Source organism: Portunus trituberculatus, chromosome 42, assembly GCF_017591435.1.
Source record: "Portunus trituberculatus isolate SZX2019 chromosome 42, ASM1759143v1, whole genome shotgun sequence".
NCBI lineage: Eukaryota > Metazoa > Arthropoda > Malacostraca > Decapoda > Portunidae > Portunus > Portunus trituberculatus.
Window position 1 is genome coordinate 16,348,760 of NC_059296.1, and position 19,764 is coordinate 16,368,523.

Below are 19,764 nucleotides of genomic sequence, written 5' to 3' on the forward strand. Positions count from 1 at the left end.
TGACCTATGAGGAGAGATTAAAAGAAATGAATTTGCTTACCTTGGAACAAAGAAGAGAAAGATGAGATTTAATACAGGTTTATAAACTGTTAAACGGTTTGGATGAAGTAGATAATGAACAAATGATGTTGAGAGAGGAAAATTTAAATAGAACTACGAGATCGCATAGTAAAAAGATAGTCAAGGGAATATGCTTGAAGGATGTGAAGAAATATAGTTTCCCACAGAGATATGTGGAGGTGTGAAATAGTTTGAGTGAGGAGGTGGTGTCAGCGAGGAGTGTGAATAGTTTTAAAGGAAAGTTGGATGTGTGTAGATATGGAGACAGGGCCACATGAGTATGATACCCAGGCCCTGTAAAATTACAACTAGGTGAATACACACACACAGAAAGGAACTTCAGCTACCAAACACCTCTCTTCTCAAACAAATCAGCTTTCAAACAAGATTTTAAACATAATTGCTCTGATTGTTGTACCATAATTCAGTTCTCAAACAAAGTTACTTTATTCTAAATACTAAAGGACAAATTAGAGGCTGCTTTTTATTACTGATTTATAGTTTCAATAAATATTTTCTTTGTTTTGTATGTATTTGGAGGGGAGAGAGATAGAGAGATAGATTGTAATTCAATCTTTGAAATTAGGTAAATGTGATCGCATTGAAGATCCTCATTATGAACAGTTTTTGGCATTCTGTAATCCTCCTGTCACCTGTGGCTCTCTTGATGTCACAGTGCCATTATTACTGCACAAAAGCTTTGTTCCAGTAGCCTTTATCAGCAGCAAGATGTCTTAAGTGTTATGATCACTTTCATTTTGCTATTGAATGGGTTGTTCTTCTTTGTGTCATAATAAGGTTTTCTTTACTAAATTTGTAATAAAGAGAATACCTGCATGGTCTGAATAATATCTCCATCTTGACCACAGGAATGTTTGTTATAGGTGCTATGACAGGTTGGACAGGTTTCCAGGAACAGAATCCATTTGACATTGATTTCTATGATGAAGATAGTTCAGTTTTTCAAACATTTTGGGATTCTATAGGCATTCAAAAATTGATAAGTTCAAGAACCAAGATTTTCCTGGATATATATTTTTTTGTTTTGTTATTTTTTCATGTTATAGATTACTTATATGATGAATAATTTAGCTATTTTTGTGTGATTATTTGAATTATAAAGTAAACTGTGGCATTTTGTTCTACCTATATAATAATTTAAAGAGAGATCCCTATCTTTCCTTCAAGATGATCTAATGATAATACTTATTTTAGAGGTAACATTCAAGATATTTTTGGCTGTAATAGTCCAGAATTGTCCCAGATCATCCTTCCTTTTGCTAGAAAGAATAGTTATAGACCTGATGTAGACATCTGCTTTTTTCTCAGCACTGTCCTTTGCACTCACTTGCTCAAGACCCATGGTTAGGCTGAGAAATTTCACTAAATGATAGCATCACTTGAGAAATGCTTCCACGGAGAACTAAACACTGAACAAGTTGGGGACAAGGTGTTGAGTATTCACTGTGCCAACTAGCAGCAGCTGCCTCTTGTAACTTGAAATTTTGCTCTCATTTTAAAGCAAAAAGTCAACCAAATGTAACTCAAGATTCCATTGTGTATGTGTGTGTGTGTGTGTGTGTGTGTGTATATATATATATATATATATATATATATATATATATATATATATATATATATATATATATATATATATATTGTGTGTGCGTGTAAATTGTGTGTAAGTGTGTAAATGTGTGTGTGTGTGCATGCATGCATATATATATATATATATATATATATATATATATATATATATATATATATATATATATATATATATATATACACACATACATACATACATATACAAAGTCAACTCTCAATTAAGGTGAGTTTTAATAGCGCGATCTCAATTTAACACGACTTGATATTTAAGGGGATATGATTAAATAATGCAATTTATTAATTTAATACGGGTTAATTTGACTCGATGACATCACATACACTCACACTTCTTCTGGGGGAAACCACCTAAGACGCTGTTGGCCGAATTCTTAAACAATACCTTCACCTTCATTGGTTGAAGAATAACATCCAGGAGAAATCAATATTCTTAACATCTTCACTCCGGACAACAGAAAACAGCTCCTGGCACCATATCTGAGCTGGGTGGGGATGGGAAGATACCTGACTCAGAGACAGCTAGCTCTCTCTCTCTCTCTCTCTCTCTCTCTCTCTCTCTCTCTCTCTCTCTCTCTCTCTCTCTCTCTCTCTCTCTCTCTCTCTCTCTCTCTCTCTCTCTCTCTCTCTCTCTCTCTCTCTCTCTCTCTCTCTCTCTCTCTCTCTCTCTCTCTCTCTCATATTTTAAGGTAAACTAATCTATTGGTATAATAAGAAAGATAGTTAATAAAATAGTTACTTCCAGCATGGCACATCAGTACTTATCCTGATATAAGAGTGTCATACACCTTTGTACTAATGATGAAAGTCAAGTATGCCATCGTATCATATACGACCTACATTCTGAGAGATCTCATACAGTATCCAGGAAAGAAAACGCAGCGTCTTAGCAGAAAGCAGCCATGACACAATATGCACATCATCGGATATGTCACGAGCACCCCAGTGACGCAAATTGCGCATCATGATGTTGAAGGGGTTAAGAGTGAACACTGCCATCCCACAGCTCAGGAAGGCAACGATCAGGCAGGATTTACTTTCGCCATGAAGGTGAACCAAGATCCATGTCTTTATCATTACCTTCACATAGATTTGACCTAAATACACATTACTATTAGTTTTTTGTGAACTAATTGATTTTAGAAATATAAAGATATATAGGTTATCATTCAAATAGCCTACTTTACAAAAATTGTGATTGAAACCAAACCCTGGAACATCAACAACAACAACAACAAAATCATCGCTGCCAGCTTCAATCACTGTATCTCCATCTCCCAAGTCTTCTATTAGAATTCTACTTAGCTTACGATCAGTTGTATGTCTTTATCACTTGATAAGTACCCATTTATGTAGGTAGATAGCTGGAGGACTGTCCTCCTCCCATAGCCGGCACAGTTGAAGGAGGTGGCAATTCTCTCCCATGTTAAGGCCACTAAATGGTCATTTGTGCTTTTATTTTAGAAGCACATTTTCCTGGCTTACCAAGTCTAGTAATAAATCATGCTCTGCAGTAGTTATAGGGCTGGTTCTTTTCTTAAAATTTCTATATTGCCTGCGGTGGAATAGTGAGGCAGCATGGTCTGGGCTGCATGGTTCAGTCTACTGAGGTGATGGTAAAGAAACACTGCTACCAACCACCTCTGAATTATACTCATGGTTTATTTTGTTAAATGCTGTGATAGATAAATGTATGAATATGGTTTCATATTCCTGGCATACGACAAACCACATCGAATTAGTAATTTTCTAATTTCCAAATAAGAAAGATTCGCAAAAAGAAAAAAAGAAAAAAGTTAGAACACAGGTTTTTATTGTTTCCATGACCTAGTGGTGTTAAGTTTTTTTTTTAGGTTTGAGTAACAAAATCCCCAAAATAGACAGACTTTCTTAGTGGCCAGGAATGTAATCCCTCCTATTAACATTGTATTCTATGGGAAAATTATGTTTGAATAACACGGTTTTGAATAACACTAAGTTTCCAGGAACTTAACCTTCGCATTAATCGAGAGTTGACTCTGTGTGTGTGTGTGTGTGTGTAGTGTGTAGTGTGTGTGTAATTCACCTCCTCTTCGGTCGCCTGCTGGTCACCCAGCCAGTCTTCCCCATTACAGAGCGAGCTCAGAGCTCATAGACCGATCTTCGGGTAGGACTGAGACCACATCACACACAACACACACCTGTGTGTGTGTGTGTGTATATATTCAGTGCAGGAAACAGATTAACATTGATATTAAATTAACATTCAGTAGTAACTCTGTATGTTCCATTAATTTAATGACAGGAGGAATTATTTATGGCATAAGTTCAGTCCACATGAAGAAACGATATCAGCAAAATTTCATAAAGAGACAATACTGGCATTGTTTATTAAGAGAACGAGGCCAGTGTCATTTTTATGCCAAATGAGTAAGCATGCTTGAGATATCAATACCAGTATTGATTCCATTGATACCAAGCGGCTCTGGACTTGGACTCATAATTTCTCGAATTTCCAAGTCTTACCTGTTCCTTCTCTTCACCTATTATTCTAAACCTTTCATCTTTACCTCACAGACATCCCATTTGTATGCAACACTCACTTGACAATGCCATTCAATCCACTTGAGATCTGTTCCTTTGCTCTACATTTCTAATGTGTTATCCTTTTATCTTCGATTATATGTGAGTGCAGTTTACTCTCAAGCACCCCACTGCCTCATTAGTGGGAGGGAGTCTTTTATACAGTGATTAAGCCATGCATCACATGTGACTTTAAAATTGCTAAAATCCTCTGTGCATATTGAACTTGCAGTTTCAGTATTCCCATCAGTGTCTCAACTTTGATTATTTAATGCTATTATTTATTCAAATGATTCTTCCTAGCAGTGGACAAAGGGCTGGAGAAAGATTCTGAAATGTCGTAGCAATATACTTAATTGCATTTGTGTGATTGAAATATCCATCTTTGTGCACAGTGGCTGTTAGTCACTTATTGTGTAACTATATTAAGAATGAAATCATTTTAACATTTTGCCTTATTATCACTCATCTTGTTAATTTCAATAGAAGGATTGGCTACTGAAGTACCTGAAGTTAAGATTCGTGAGTGGGCGTACACGAAAAGTAATCCTTACCGCACTGCTGATGTAGTAGAAGCTATCCCCATTAATTGGGCTGTGCCAACCGTCCAGAGGTTATGGTTTGGGTAAGTCTTCATTTTGTTTTCAAATTTGGTTGCTATTATTGGAATGTTTATTCAAATATTATTCATGAATTAGTTTCATTGTGTTTATATTATTAACCTAAATACAATTGAAAATACATGGTCATGTACAGCTGTGTGAGTGGAATAAGGAATGCTTGTAGAAAATAAATACATTCATTGTTTTGGAAGAAAAATAGTACATTATAATAGAAGAATAGAATGAAGTTGTGATATTTTGTTTGAATGAAACATTGAGCAAATTATTCAGATATTACTGCATTGGTTGTCTCTGTAGAGGCTTCATGCCTTCTTTCTTGTGTTCTTAAATGAAGCACTAGTATTTATTATGAAAAGAGTTTTCATTTTACCAATGCTTTTTGTCTTTCTCCTTTAATGCGAAATACATTTAGTTAAAAATACAGATTTCATACTGTCACCGAAGAGCCAGGAAGTTCACAAATCTTTTATGAGTTGGATGCAACTCACAAACCTTATGAGAGGAGCTCATAAGCCATATGAGTAATACAGAAACGTTTGCATCGAGTTATGAGTACTCTTAATGCGTCAAGACATTACATATGAGTCATAGATAAGGACTCTTAGTCATGTTTGGTTTGTTTTTACTGAAAAAAAGCTGAAATGCTAAATTTTGTAAGAATTTAATGGCCATTACAAATCAATGAAGGTAGGGCCAGTGTAAGTTCACTTGAAAATTGTACATCTGCCACATTGTTCATGCATGTGTGGGTCCCTAAGTGCTATGTAAACTCAGTAAACCTACACCAGGAGCAGTGCAGCCAAAGGCTTCACCCAGCTAAACCTAAGCAATCATTGATTAGCAAAATTAACTTTAGTCATATATTAATTTAGTTATATTATATGTGACTAGATTTGATTTAATCTGGATTGGTTTGATTTAATCAGTGAATGGATCAGAGGGAAAAAGAGCAGAGATTTATTAGGCTGAGCAATTGTGTGGGACCTTATAGTGTACCCTGTACTTGTACCCTGATAATATGGTGTTGCTATCAGAATAATGTTTAAATAAATAGTATTAGGCAGTTGCATAACTGTAGGTCCTGGCTCTATGCTGGCAAGATTTATGGGTACTGCTCATTGCTACTCAGACAAAGACGACAATGACCTCCTCCTCCTCCTCCTCCTCCTCCTCCTCCTCCTCCTCCTCCTCCTCCTCCTCCTCCTCCTCCTCCTCCTCCTCCTCCTCCTCCTCCTCCTCCTCCTCCTCCTCCTCCTCCTCCTCCTCCTCCTCCTCCTCCTCCTCCTCCTCCTCCTCCTCCTCCTCCTCCTCCTCCATAACTTTATTATGGTGATATCAGTGGTTTTAATCGCATGTTAATGTTGTTAATAGCACATGTACCATATAGCACTCTTATGAATATCTCACGTATAGAAGTCAACCTTGTGTATTTTATGAAGTTTTCTGTATACTAGGCCAAGCTTTTAGTGTAAATGGGCCACAAGACATTCCCTCTTAATCAAGGCTAAGATTGTGAATGATGTATTTACTTAGTTGTATTGCACAGGTTTCAAGCTGGGCTCATAGTGTTCTGTCTCCATATTTCCATTTATCTAGCTTTTCTTTAAAGTTATGCACACTATGTGCTGTAACAATTCCATTATCCAATGCATTCCATTTTTCCACCGTTCTGTGTGGAAAACTATTTTCCAATATCCTTCACACACTGCCTCATCCTGATCTTCTTTTCATATCTTCTTGTCCTTCCATCTTCTTTCGTCAACAGCACCAGGTCTTCTTTGTCTATCTTTTCAATATCATTTACTATCTTATACATTGTTATTAGGTCCCCATGTTCTCTTCTATCTTGTAAGGTTGGCAGTCCCATTTCCTTCAGTTGTTCTCCATATGTAAGGTCCTTTAATTCCAGCAGCACCATCTTTGTAGCAATCTTCTGTATCCTTTCCAATTTTCTTATATCCTTTTTAGAGCTCAGACACCATACATACCACTGCTGCATATTCCAGCCTTGGGCGTATCATGCTTGTGATGATTTTTTTCATTATATCTTTATCCATGTAATGAAATGCCACTCTTATATTAATCAGCATCTTATATGATAGTCCAAATATCTAGCTTATGTGTTTATCAGGGCTAAGATTTTCTTGTATGATCACTCCAAGATCTTTTTCCACTTTAGTCTTCATTATTTGCTCTTCTCTTACTCTTTCCTAGTTCCATTATGTGGCATTTATTGGCATTAAACTCCAATTTCCACTTCTTGCTCCATTCATAGATCTTGTTTAAATCTTCCTTCAACAGCAGACAGTCCTCTCTGGTTTTGATAACTCTTAGCAACTTTGCATCATCAGCGAATAAATTTATATAACTGTTTACACCAATGTGAATGTCGTTTACATAAACTTGAAACATAATGGGAGCTAACACTGACCCTTGTGGCACTCCACTAGTTACTTTACCCCAAGATGAGTATATATCTCTAATCACAGTTCTCATTTCCCTATCCTTCAAATAATCTCTTGTCCATTCAAGCAAGGTTCCACACAAGCAAGCAAGCAAGGTTCCAAGAAGTCTTATATGCGGGACTTTATCAAAAGCCTTTTTAATGCCCAGGTTTACTGTGTCTACCCATCCATCTCTGTTTTCAAGTCTTGCTATATCTCTCGAGTAGAAGCTTAATAAGTTTGATACACATGACCGCCCTGTCCTGAACACAAATTGTCTGCTCAATATGACTTGCTCCTCTTCTAGAAATTTAGCCCATTTTTCTTTGATAATTATTTCATATAACTTCCCTACAACACTTGTAAGTGACACTGGTCTGTAGTTTAGTGGTTCAGTTTCCTTTCATCCTTTAAATATCAGTATTACGTTGTCTCTCTTCCACTCTAGTGGAAATTTCCCTTCATTTATTGAACTTTTAATTATTTCCCAAATTGGATCCAGTAATTGCTCTTTACATTCTTTTAACACCCAGCCTGATACACCATCTGGCCCCATTGCTTTTCTGACTTCCAACTTATCCAGTAATCTTCCAGTAATCTTACTGGATCCAATTTGGGAAATAATTAAAAGTTCAATAAATGAAGGGAAATTTCCACTAGAGTGGAAGAGAGACAACGTAATACTGATATTTAAAGGATGAAAGGAAACTGAACCACTAAACTACAGACCAGTGTTCTGTGAACCTAATAAGACATTGGATTACCAAGGATTACAGGAGATTGCAGTGCACAAAGAGGATATTGGAAGATTACTGGATAAGTTGGATGTCAGAAAAGCAATGGGGCCAGATGGTGTATCAGGCTGGGTGTTAAAAGAATGTAAAGAGCAATTACTGGATCCAATTTGGGAAATAATTAAAAGTTCAATAAATGAAGGGAAATTTTCACTAGAGTGGAAGAGAGACAACGTAATACTGATATTTAAAGGATGAAAGGAAACTGAACCACTAAACTACAGACCAGTGTCACTTACAAGTGTTGTAGGGAAGTTATATGAAATAATTATCAAAGAAAAATGGGCTAAATTTCTAGAAGAGGAGCAAGTCATATTAATCTGCAGGGAATACCGTTTTGAAGCTCTCATTCATTATTTCACACATTTTCTTCTCTGTTTGGTATGTCTTCCCTTCTTTAGTATATTTCTTAATTGTTTCCTTATTCTTTGTTTTGCCATTTGTAATCTTGTAGAAAATTTTGGGTTCATCCTTGCTTTTATCCACTACATCTTTCTCAAACTTACTTTCTTCCTCTTTCCTTACTCTAATATATTCATTTCTAGTGTCTTTGTACTGCCGACTATTATAGTAATTTCCCTACTTTAAGAGTTTCTTCCATGCTTATCCTTTGCTTTTTTTTTTTATTGTATGCATCTAGCATTGTATCAAGCATGTATTTTTTTTTTTTTTTTTTTTTTTTCTAAACTCTATAAACAGGAACAAACTTTTTTACTCCTTCATTGTATTTCTGTAAGAATATGTCATATTTCTCTTGTACAGTCTTCCTGCACATAATATTACTCCACTCAATATCAGCAAAATAACTACTTAATTTTTCAAAATCTGCTCTTGCATAATTTAACCTCTCTATATTATAGTCCTCTGTAACTTATCTCATGTTTCTCCTGTATCTGCATCTCTAATGTCACATGATCACTTTCCCCCATTGGACTAAGGTATTGTATGATTGGAGGGGACTCTGGTTTCTTGAGAAAACTAGGTCAAGCAACAATGGTTCTTCTTCCCCCCTGTGCCTTGTTGATTCCTCCACCCACTGGTCCATTGTATTAACCATAGTCAACTGTTAACATTTTCTCACTCCACTGCCCAACATTATCCATTACTTCCATCTCTCTCCAGTTTATTTTTTTTACAGTTAAAGTCTCCAACTAAGAGTATTGTTCTATCTCTTCTTATCATGTTACCTAGGCACTTTATCACCTCTCTTTGCATATCTTTATGCTCTTCTGATCCCCATGTCTTTGGTGAAACATATGTGACCATAATTTTTCTTTCTTCAAATCTTTTGTTCTGATCATTACTACCATTACTTCCACTTTGTCCTCACCATATTGTTCATCCTCCACACATATATTATCACGAACCATTATTAGCACTCCTCCTCCCCCTTCATCCTTCCTGTCCCTCCTCCAGGCATTATATCCCTCCTCTTTAAAGTTGACATGGATCCCTTTTTTCAGTTTTGTTTCAACAATGCACACTACATCTGGCTTTTTCTCTTTCAAATAATCTCGAACTTCCAATATGCTTGATAACAACCCATCTATGGTAGTATAAGTCACTCTTAATGTATTGCCTCCTCCACGACCTCCTCTTTTTTCCTTAGGTACCACTTCTTTAGTCTCATATCCAGAACCCTCCAGTGGGAGGCAGTGGCATAGTATATAAGGTGATGAGCATGGGATCGGGCAGAAGTCCATGCATAGGTTTGAATCCCACCATGTACAGCCTTAAACACTTTGCTATTTGTCAAGTGGTTTAAAGTTACCTACATGTCACCATGATACCCAGGTTCTAGGTGGTTACACCCAAGATGAGCCTGGGTGGTGATATGGGCCCTGATATGGGTACCACTATAAATAAAATTGCCTGTGCCACTAATGGGTGGAAGCTGAACAGCGCTTCCTACACACTCTTCAAGTGAGCCTACAGGCGCTATATTCCTCAATGTAAAAAGAAAAAAGAAAAAAAATTAGAATTCATCTTCTCTATCTCTGCCCTTTTCTCGTTTTTTTCCTTAGCTTCACTTCTTAGCACTTTCTCCTTTTCCCTTTCCTCTAAGTTCATATCTCTTTTTATCCATATTTCTTTGTAATCGACATCATTGGCCAGCTTCCCTTTTCTAGCCATAATTTCTTCTACAGCCACTTGAAATCTCATTTTCACCTTCATTGGTCTCTTACCCCCTTCACTGTACCTTCCCAGCCTAATCACTTCCTCCACCTCCTGGTCAAATTCTTGTGTGCTGTCTTGTACTCATTTGATGACAGTTTTGGCCATTTCCCTTTCTTCACGTTCTCTTGAGAATTTATTTGGATTTTTCTTTTCCCTCATCCCATAAATCATGAAGCTTTTTTTCTTGTCCACTGCATCTCGCACCAAATCTTTTTTTTTTTTTTTTTTTTTTTTTTTTTTTTTCATTGATAACTTCTATTACAGCAACTTTTGTGTTCTCCTGAATTTGTCTCCTTGACACTTCTGAAAATTTGAATTTTTTTTCTTCTTGCTCCTGTTTCCATTCATTTCTTAGTTCTTTCAATTTGTTATCACCTAGACCACCTTCTGCCCTGTCTGTAATCCCGCCCTGCACTTTATCCTGCAAGCTGTTTAAAGAGCTTTCATAATTTTGGCATGTGGTTTTTAGAACATTTTGCTTCCTTATTTCCAGAATCTCCTCTTTCAATTCCTGGTTTATTGCACTGACCTCCTCACATTCAGCTACTCTCAATTTCAGGGCTGTGTTCTCCGTTGGCAGTCTTGTTTGTCCATGAGACTGGACATCACCTCCTTCATATATCTTAATTTTCTTTCTACATTAATAAGCCTTGTCATATTACCTCGTTCATCCCGGAAACTCAAGAAATCCTTTTCCGTAGTATCATCTGACAGTTTCCTTAAACCAATAGGGGTTTCTTTAAAGCATTGGTTATCATTCGGCATATGTTTTGATTTCGCCATGCACCTGGCAGCGCTACTTGGTTCCATCTCTCTCTTGTTATTCATTCCTTAGCTATGTGTGATCTAACACTTATTTCATTTGGAGATAGGAGAACCTATGGCCCCCTCTCCACCTGTACATATGTCTAGGCCTGAGTCCAATTCTTTTTGTAGTAATCTCTGGGAACTGCTCAGATGCATCAGTCCTGCTCGACGGCTGTGCTCCGTATGTGTATGCGTGCATGCACACTTTATCTGAGCCATTGCATGTGTGATTGCCTGCCAAATATATGAATAGATAAAAAGAAGGTACTCTGTCTTAATACAGATTCATTGAGCCTATCACTTCACTCTAGGTCTGTTGTGGATGACAAGAAGCGCCGGCTAAGGGCTTTCTTGAGCTGCATGAGGTCTGACACACCTTTGATGCTTCACACATCTCATGTGCCCCAGCATCTTCTCATCATGGCAACAGTCCTTAGGTAAGTGTATATCCACACTGATTCATTCCAATCATGATGTCATACCCCAATTGATTATTTATGTTTTATAACAGATCACGTTTTTTTTTTTAATCTTGGAATTATGGTGTCTTAGTTATTTTAGTGATGATGTTACGAGAATTCTAGACTTAAACGTCATTTCTATTTGATGTGTTACAACCTCACAGATATATAATGAGCACTCCAAATGGTCCTGTATTGAGAAAGCAAGAATTAGATGCTTTTCTGCTGACAGCCTTCTCGTCTGATCTCACAAATGCACATTACTTGCAGGACCTGCAGGTATGTATGTCATGTTTCACATGTGTCACATCAAAAGATTATGCAGAAAGTTATGAAATATGGAGAAATACATACAAAGTTGTGAAGCTTGAAAGAGAAATATATGCCTATCTTCTTTTAGGCTGGACATCAGTCTTTTGATACACAAATATTTGGAAGATTAAAGACTACATAATTTGAAAGTGCTTTTATTGTTAGAGTACTGGAGGGTCTGTGGGCAATGCAGATATGTGTGTTATGCTCTGTGTTAAGTCCCATAACATATAAACAGAGAGTGGAAATGACGAGGCAAAGTTCAAATTTTTTTTTCCGCCAGTATCTTTCACACTAGACAGTGTGTTTTCCACCATAAGTGAGGTATGTTGTGGTCCGCTAACGGTTTCGATAGTACACAAGAATGTCAGCGTTAGTCACTGCACCACCTATTTTCTTACAAAACTAACATAACTTGTCAATTAATTCATCGTTATTATGCCTGGCTGTCAAATGGTTGAGGATAAACATGTCTAGTCTCAACAAATAAGGAATTGTGTGGGTAACGTGTAAGACCTCCATAAAAAACCCGCGGTGGGTAGCGCACCAACCAGGGTAGGGCATTACTAGGCTATAGTAAAACTAAATTGTACTGGTCCACAGGGTGAGGCCAATAATCCATGCCATGTTGCCATATCTCTCATTAATACAAGGAAAACGAAATAACAGTTTCCTATTCAAATTAATGCATGAATTCGCAAAAAAAAAAAAAAATTGTTGTGGGGGGGAGGGACACAAGAGATATGAAGATCTCTGCAGGTGATTATGTCATAAGTAAATAAATACAGTAAAGGTCCTGGTTATAAAAGTGCAAATGAGACTGATCATTTACATAATATATACTCTTATGTCCTCTTGAGATACCCAGTCTAACAATGGTGAGAAGAAACATAAGATGAGAGAGCATTTTATTTCAGTTATTGCCCTAAGCTCCACTTATTTATTGAACATCATTGGATGCAGAGACTTTTTTTTGGCTGAACAACACACAGTAAGACGGGGAAAATCAATGTTTACTTCCGTTGTGGCGACCAGAAAGTCATTCGATTTGCACGTGTGTGCTTGCCTGGTGACCTAAACTCCCCACTTCCCTAGGGAAAAAATACAAAGCTAGTTTGCCATTTTTTTTTTTTTTTTTTTTTTTTTTTTTTTTTTTATCCTTGACAGGCAAGAGTAATTACTAACTACTTAATGAGAACAATTTTGATATCTTGTGGATAAAGGTAAAGAACTAAAGATACCTAGTGCTATAACTTGACATAACCTATCGCAAAAACCCGCCAGTAGGCGCAGTGGGCTGGCGTAACCTTCCTTCACGTACAGTACTCCGTGCTGAGAAACTGTAATGATAAAGGCCAGCGCAATATCCGCCATCATAGCAGATACAATTTTACACTACTGGTAAAACTTTCGTGGTCGTATTCCAGTCTAGAGGTTTCGTAGCTCATATTATCTGCTTAAGGTATCGCAGACTACCTCCTCTATTCTATTGATTTTTCCTACTCTTCCTGTATATTACTTTACATTGCTACATATAATGGAAGCAGGAGGAGATATCATATCCATATTCCATTTCATGTCTAGACATCCTGAAAGCTAAATTAAACAGTGCACTTTAGCATATTTTTATAATTTTCAGCTTCCTCTGGTGACATCTAGAGGGTCTCAATTGGCAGCACTCTTCATGATGGGTGTAGAGACAGCCTTGTTTGCTAATGATGCTTGTGGTGCTCCAGTTCCATGGCTCATGTGCTGTCCATGGCTCTTCTTTGATGGAAAGCTCTTCCATGCAAAGTTGATAAGAGCTAATTGTGCCAGATCTCTTGTAGAGGTAAATTTTATTCATCTACTTTTTTTTTTTCTTTATTTTTAAGGATTTTATGCATATTTTCAGTGTCTTGAAGATAATTTATTGCTAGCATCTCTTTAAAGGGGTCTTGTATTTTAGGTGTGTGATGGTGAAATTGATTTGGTTGCCAAAGTTGAAAGATGTAGACAGGCCATCTTGGAGGGACTGAGGGTAGAGTTTGCTCACCAACCTGCCCCTCCACTTCCTGGGGTGAGCACGCACAAGGTTGGTCCCCCACCACCACCTCCACACTATCCAGGGTTTAACCATTATAGTGGTAGAGGCAGAGGACGAGGAATCCCAGGGAGGACTGGCTCTCACCCAGGTAAATTATATCATGAAGCTTCTGTCATTTTATGTACTTTCATCCAGGTCAGTGCTACATAAACACTGATATTGTTTCAGGAAGTCAGTATTTTTTATATTGTTGTTGTTATTGTTATTATTATTATTATTATTATTATTATTATTATTATAGTAATTATAATTCATGCTTTCTGCTACTTTGCAGTATGAGTGCTCTCTCTCTCTCTCTCTCTCTCTCTCTCTCTCTCTCTCTCTCTCTCTCTCTCTCTCTCTCTCTCTCTCTCTCTCTCTCTCTCTCTCTCTCTCTCTCTCTCTCTCTCTCTCTCTCTCTCTCTCTCTCTCTCTCTCTCTCTCAATGATATTTTTTTTTTTTTCCTTAGTATAAATCAGTGTCTTCTCATTTAGTCATAATTTTTTTCTACATTGTTGACATTTCTCTCTCATCTTCAGTTATCAGTTTACTACATATTTCAGACTTCACGAGAAGCTTGTTGTGATATTGCTTTCTTTTATTTCTTCATCTTTTATGTTTATTTCCTGCATATTTTAAAAAATCTTCCTTTTATGTGAAATTTTAAGAGAAGTTTATTTAGTAGGAATGTAAACTAGAACTGGATACTTTTAAGTACAATAAGCCCCCACACCTGGCAAATCTCAGTTTGGCGAAATTCACTTTTGGTGGTAGGGTGGCCACGGACCACCGAGTGCACGCTTGGTGATTTGAATTCAAACTTGGCGTTCCCCTGGCAGCCACAAGGCGAACAACATGGCTCTCTCTAAAGTCTAAATCTATCAGAATGCAGTGTGAAAGTCCCCTTCAGCCATTTAGTTTGTGCTACCCTCTGTTCTGCTAGCATTGGAACAAATTCTGGCAATTTACCGCTAACATGGCATCTACCAGCACAACAGGTGGTACTGGTGGGGGTAAGGACAATGGTGGTGGCGGCAAGGACAAAAGTGAGCGAAGGAAAAAGGTGGAAAAACGGGAGTTACAGCCTTTATATCATGTCTTATTAGCTTTATTTATTGTTTATTGGTCTGTTTTATACATGTGTTCTAATATGTGAAGGCAAAAGATTTTATTTCAGCTCAAAAGATGGTATTTTAGGGGTCAAAAGAGGGACTTTAGCAATGACCAAAGACTGATTGAGTCATTTTTTAGGCAATTTATATGGTATAAAGAACTCGTGCTTGGCAAAATTTGCATTTGGCGGTAGTTTCGCCAGACTAATTAATTCACCAAGAGTGGGGTCTTAATGTAAGTATTTTGTTGATATTTTTAAGTCATTATTTTTATACAACACACTGTTAAAGTATAATTTTTAAGTAGCCAACTTCTTTTAAGGTCTAGACACTAAGATGAATTTTTATTTAGTCTGATTATGTGTATCTGTATATGTCTGGAAGAAGCATCTTACCTTGTTTATTCTTTCATTGAATGTCAATGGATTAATAATCTGCATTGATGGTTCTTTTGTATAAAGATTAAGTGAACGGTATAAAGTAAACTTTTGTTTGTTGTAGGTAAGTTGTATGAGTGTTGACTAAGAGGGTTACAGAGTGATTAAAATTAATGGTTTGCACTGAGTTGTGCAACTTAAAAATGGGTTATCTTTAAAAAAAACGGAAACACTGTCACAATGAGATGTTTAAGCAAGTGAGTGTTAGACACTAAGAAAATTTATATTGAAACTATATAATAAAATAAATTTCAGGTGGAGCAGGAAGAATGTTTTCACGTGGAGGCCAGTTGCAGGTGGCTGGTGTAGTGGTTGGCTCCTGGGGACCCAACTATGGTTCTAATGGTAATGACAATAGAAGCAGAGGAATCAGACATCCAGTAAGTCTTCATGAAACTTTACCAGCACAATTCTTTATTGGCAAACATGCACAAGTCTAGAAAATTTTTTTTTTTTATTCATGGGATTCATTTATAGTAGGCATTTTTCCACAGATCTTTCATTGATAATAAGCAAAAATATGTGGTAGGTATACACGTTAGCTATTATTTCACGAAGTTTTATGGCGAAACATGCATTGGTTTCCCTTAAATGCCATTTAAAGGTCTCATACTCAACCACGTGTGGTTGTTTACATCAGCAGAATCAGTTTTTTTTTTTTACTAAAAAACTACGAAAAAAAAGGCAAAAATCTTAACTTTTTTTTTGGTGGACATGATACAGCAACACTGAAAATAAGTGTGTGTGTATGGTGGCATCAACCAAGGCCACCAGCGAGACTCAGTAGAGGGAAAGCTATCAGAGAGAGAGGTCGTTACTACATCTCTCACAACCCGCCCTTCACTCTGCTAAATAGCACGTAAATTAGCATCCTGCTTTTCACCTACTGCCAACCATGGGATGTGTGTCTAAGAGGAATAAGCAGAGGAAGAACACCTGGAATGTTAGTATGGAAGCTCAAAGGATAAAAAGACAGCATGTTGAACCTGACACCTCAGATGCTCCTGTGCATACCCTTGCATCACCCACCACCACCACCCTCACCAACGCCACATCACTGCCTGCCACTCTCACACCACAGCCCACCACATCTATCACAGAACAAAGAAAAGGAAGCGAAGAAGAAAAAGCCTCATTACTCACAATTAGAGAAGCTCTTCTACAAAATATTGAGAAAGGAAATGAAGATGTGGAAAGTGACAACAAGCTTGTCATGCTGACGAAAAGGAGGCTGAAAAATATACTTTCCTCTCAGTTTTCATGCCCAGATCCTGCCTTTGACTACAGTTTCGAGCCTGATGTATACAAGAACACCATAACTATGCACTGCACAACATGCAACTTCAAGAACACATCACAACCAGAAAAAAGTGAGAGCTGGACATCGGAAAAAAAGCATCTTCAGGACCAACATATCATTGACAGGAGGGGACTAGGAGCCTGATGTGCTTAGAAATACATTTGATTGTATTATGAGATTGTAGATAATAAAAAAGAACATTTAGTAAACCTGAATAAACTTCATAGTGTGTTATAACAGCATACGGCGTGTGTAGTTGGTATCCAACACACTATACGGGACAACTGAACTGAAGAAAGCTCAGAAAAGAAATATGACGCCTACGTAGGCGTCACCATATATGCTACTGGGGCTTCATGACGCCTACATAGGCGTCACTGTATTGAAGGGGTTAAGCGGGGATTACCTGTACAGTGAAGAAGAGAAAAAAAAAGAGGGTGAAGGAAGCAACTCCTCATCCTGTTACCTGTTGGTAACAGAAATTACAATGATGTGTCAGCTAGATTGTATTAAATTCCCAATACCTCCCACCTTTAGGAGCTATTTTTTTTCAGCAATAGATTTACAATCTGCTAATTCATAATTAACAATATAAGTAAGTGAGTGAATATATATATATATATATATATATATATATATATATATATATATATATATATATATATATATATATATATATATATAGATAGATAGATAGATAGATAGATAGATAGATATATATAAAGATAGATAGATATAATGTTACTTTTACAATTTTGTGTTCAGTATGATGCCACAGTTATTAGTGAAGGAATTTTTTGTAAATTTCCAAAACATAGTAACCAGTAAAAATGTGAAATGTTTGGATTGGCTGCTGGTAAGGCTCCTGCCAACAGTGTGCCACCTACCAATACATCTGGATATTTACTCAACCCACACCATGATTCGGCTTGTATTTTATCAAATATAATAGCTGATTTTATCAAAATAAAATGGATTTTCCAAAATTGTAAAAATAATTAGATCAAAAGAAAAACTTTGTAAAAGTGAGTGTGTGATAAATGAACCATTCAAAACTTGGCATTCTATGTACTACTGTGCAGAGCGAGTAATTGCATACTGAGGATGTCGTAAAAATTAAACCACTGATTGTGTAGCAGACAAAGGATAGTAAAGAACAATAATCATAAAAGTTAAATATCATGTAACAATGAATCAGATAGCAAGGAATACCTGTATGCTGAGTGTAATATTATGCTTAATTACATTTCTTGATTTCTTTATTACATATTTACACATTAATCAAAATCAGATCTTGGCATGCTATGAAATTTTTGGAAAGCTGTCTGTATAAGCTCAAATGTATCAAATTTTCATTATTTTTAATAGGATATATTTTTAATAGGTATAGGATTTTTTTTTTTTTTTTTTTTTTTTTTTTTCGGGTGGGGGGGTTGGGGTACAAAGAATGAATGTGTAGATAAGTGCATGTACATTTGTGTAAAGGAAGAGAGTTGTCTTTCGAGGACAGGCTTTGACTGCTCCCTTATTGCTACTAATTATTCAAAAAGGGATGATGGTAACCTGCCTTCAGTTCACTGAATGCTGCTGCAAGATTGCATAAGTCAATATGATAATGTCAAATTGAATTCTTTGGAATGTATAGTATCTTAAATTCCTCTTGATAAATTTTCATTACTTAACAATAAATGATACCTTAGTGCCTATTTTTATGTATTTGATGCCCTACATTTATTGAAGACAAAATACTTTAGAAACAATCATGAGAAAAATAGTAAAAAATAGGGTCTCACAAGTGATATACATACTAATAGGAATTTATTTTACCTAATAAATCAGCAGTACAGTGGTTACGGTAACAGGGATGCTGGAGGAACTACTTCCAACAGCAGAGTGTCTCGGGGAACACGAGGACGACCCACTGTTTTGGTTAGTAGCTTTGAAACATCAAGTTTTCAAGAATAGCTCTCTCTCTCTCTCTCTCTCTCTCTCTCTCTCTCTCTCTCTCTCTCTCTCTCTCTCTCTCTCTCTCTCTCTCTCTCTCTCTCTCTCTCTCTCTCTCTCTCTCTCTCTCTCTCTCTCTCTCTCTCTCTCTCTCTCCTTTCATTATAATTCATTGATTTCTCTTTACCAATCTGCTTTCTTGTCATAGTCTTTTACTCTCTTATGAATCTCATTCAAATTTTAATCAAATATTCATTGCCTTCCTTTTACTTTTTTTTGTCAAATATTGCACCTTCTTTTATTATATTAACTATCTTCATTTATGTCTAAGTATTCAAGCTCAATCTGTACCTTTAAGGCTTGACAAAACAATCATTAAAGTTAACAAAAAATTAGGTTGTGATTATATTTTCTTAAGAAAAACAATTATAAACATTGAACCATAAGAATGTGTCACTAAAGATCTCTTCGTATTTGTAAATAGAATGCTTTCATACTGATGATTTAACTTATTTGTATGTTCTGAATGTATTTATTGTTTCATCTCAGGCCAAGAGACGGACTATAAAGAAACGCGAGGTGCGCACAAGTAAAGGACGTGGGGTCACTATCGAGATACCAGGCAACAGGTGAGCCTTCCCAGTTAAATAGCCTATATTGTATTGATTTACTTTTCATGTTGTCATAACATTAAAGTCCTATGTAGTTTTTTGCTTTCCCTCCATGACTTGGTCACTAGTTTTTTTTTTTTCTTAGTGTAACCATGTAAGATATATTTAGTGTTTTGATTGTTTTTTGTTCTGCTGTACCACTAATTTACAATGCTTAAATACATAACAAAAAGTTTTCCTAAATATGCCCTGCTGAAATAACAATGTGTCTTATATGCTGTTAAGTATGACATGTGCAAAGTAAGTTCAAGGATCTGGAACATATTAAGGACATATACTGAGGTACCATTGTACTTATAGAAATGGTAAAGTAGTGGAAGATGTGAGATCAACAAACCGTATTTCACATACCACTGTATGTGTTAAATCA

At 36.5% G+C, this 19,764-nt stretch overlaps 1 protein-coding gene across 1 annotated transcript in view; it reads left to right on the forward strand.

Moving 5' to 3' along the window:
* The window catches only part of LOC123517297 (constitutive coactivator of PPAR-gamma-like protein 2), a 132,285-nt gene that overhangs the window by 106,905 nt on the left and 5,616 nt on the right, over positions 1-19,764 (forward strand). The window contains 8 exon segments of the mRNA XM_045277242.1: positions 4,732-4,870; positions 11,403-11,528; positions 11,717-11,831; positions 13,504-13,695; positions 13,813-14,038; positions 15,735-15,859; positions 18,619-18,708; positions 19,273-19,352. Of these exon segments, the coding sequence (XP_045133177.1) occupies positions 4,732-4,870; positions 11,403-11,528; positions 11,717-11,831; positions 13,504-13,695; positions 13,813-14,038; positions 15,735-15,859; positions 18,619-18,708; positions 19,273-19,352 (1,093 nt within the window).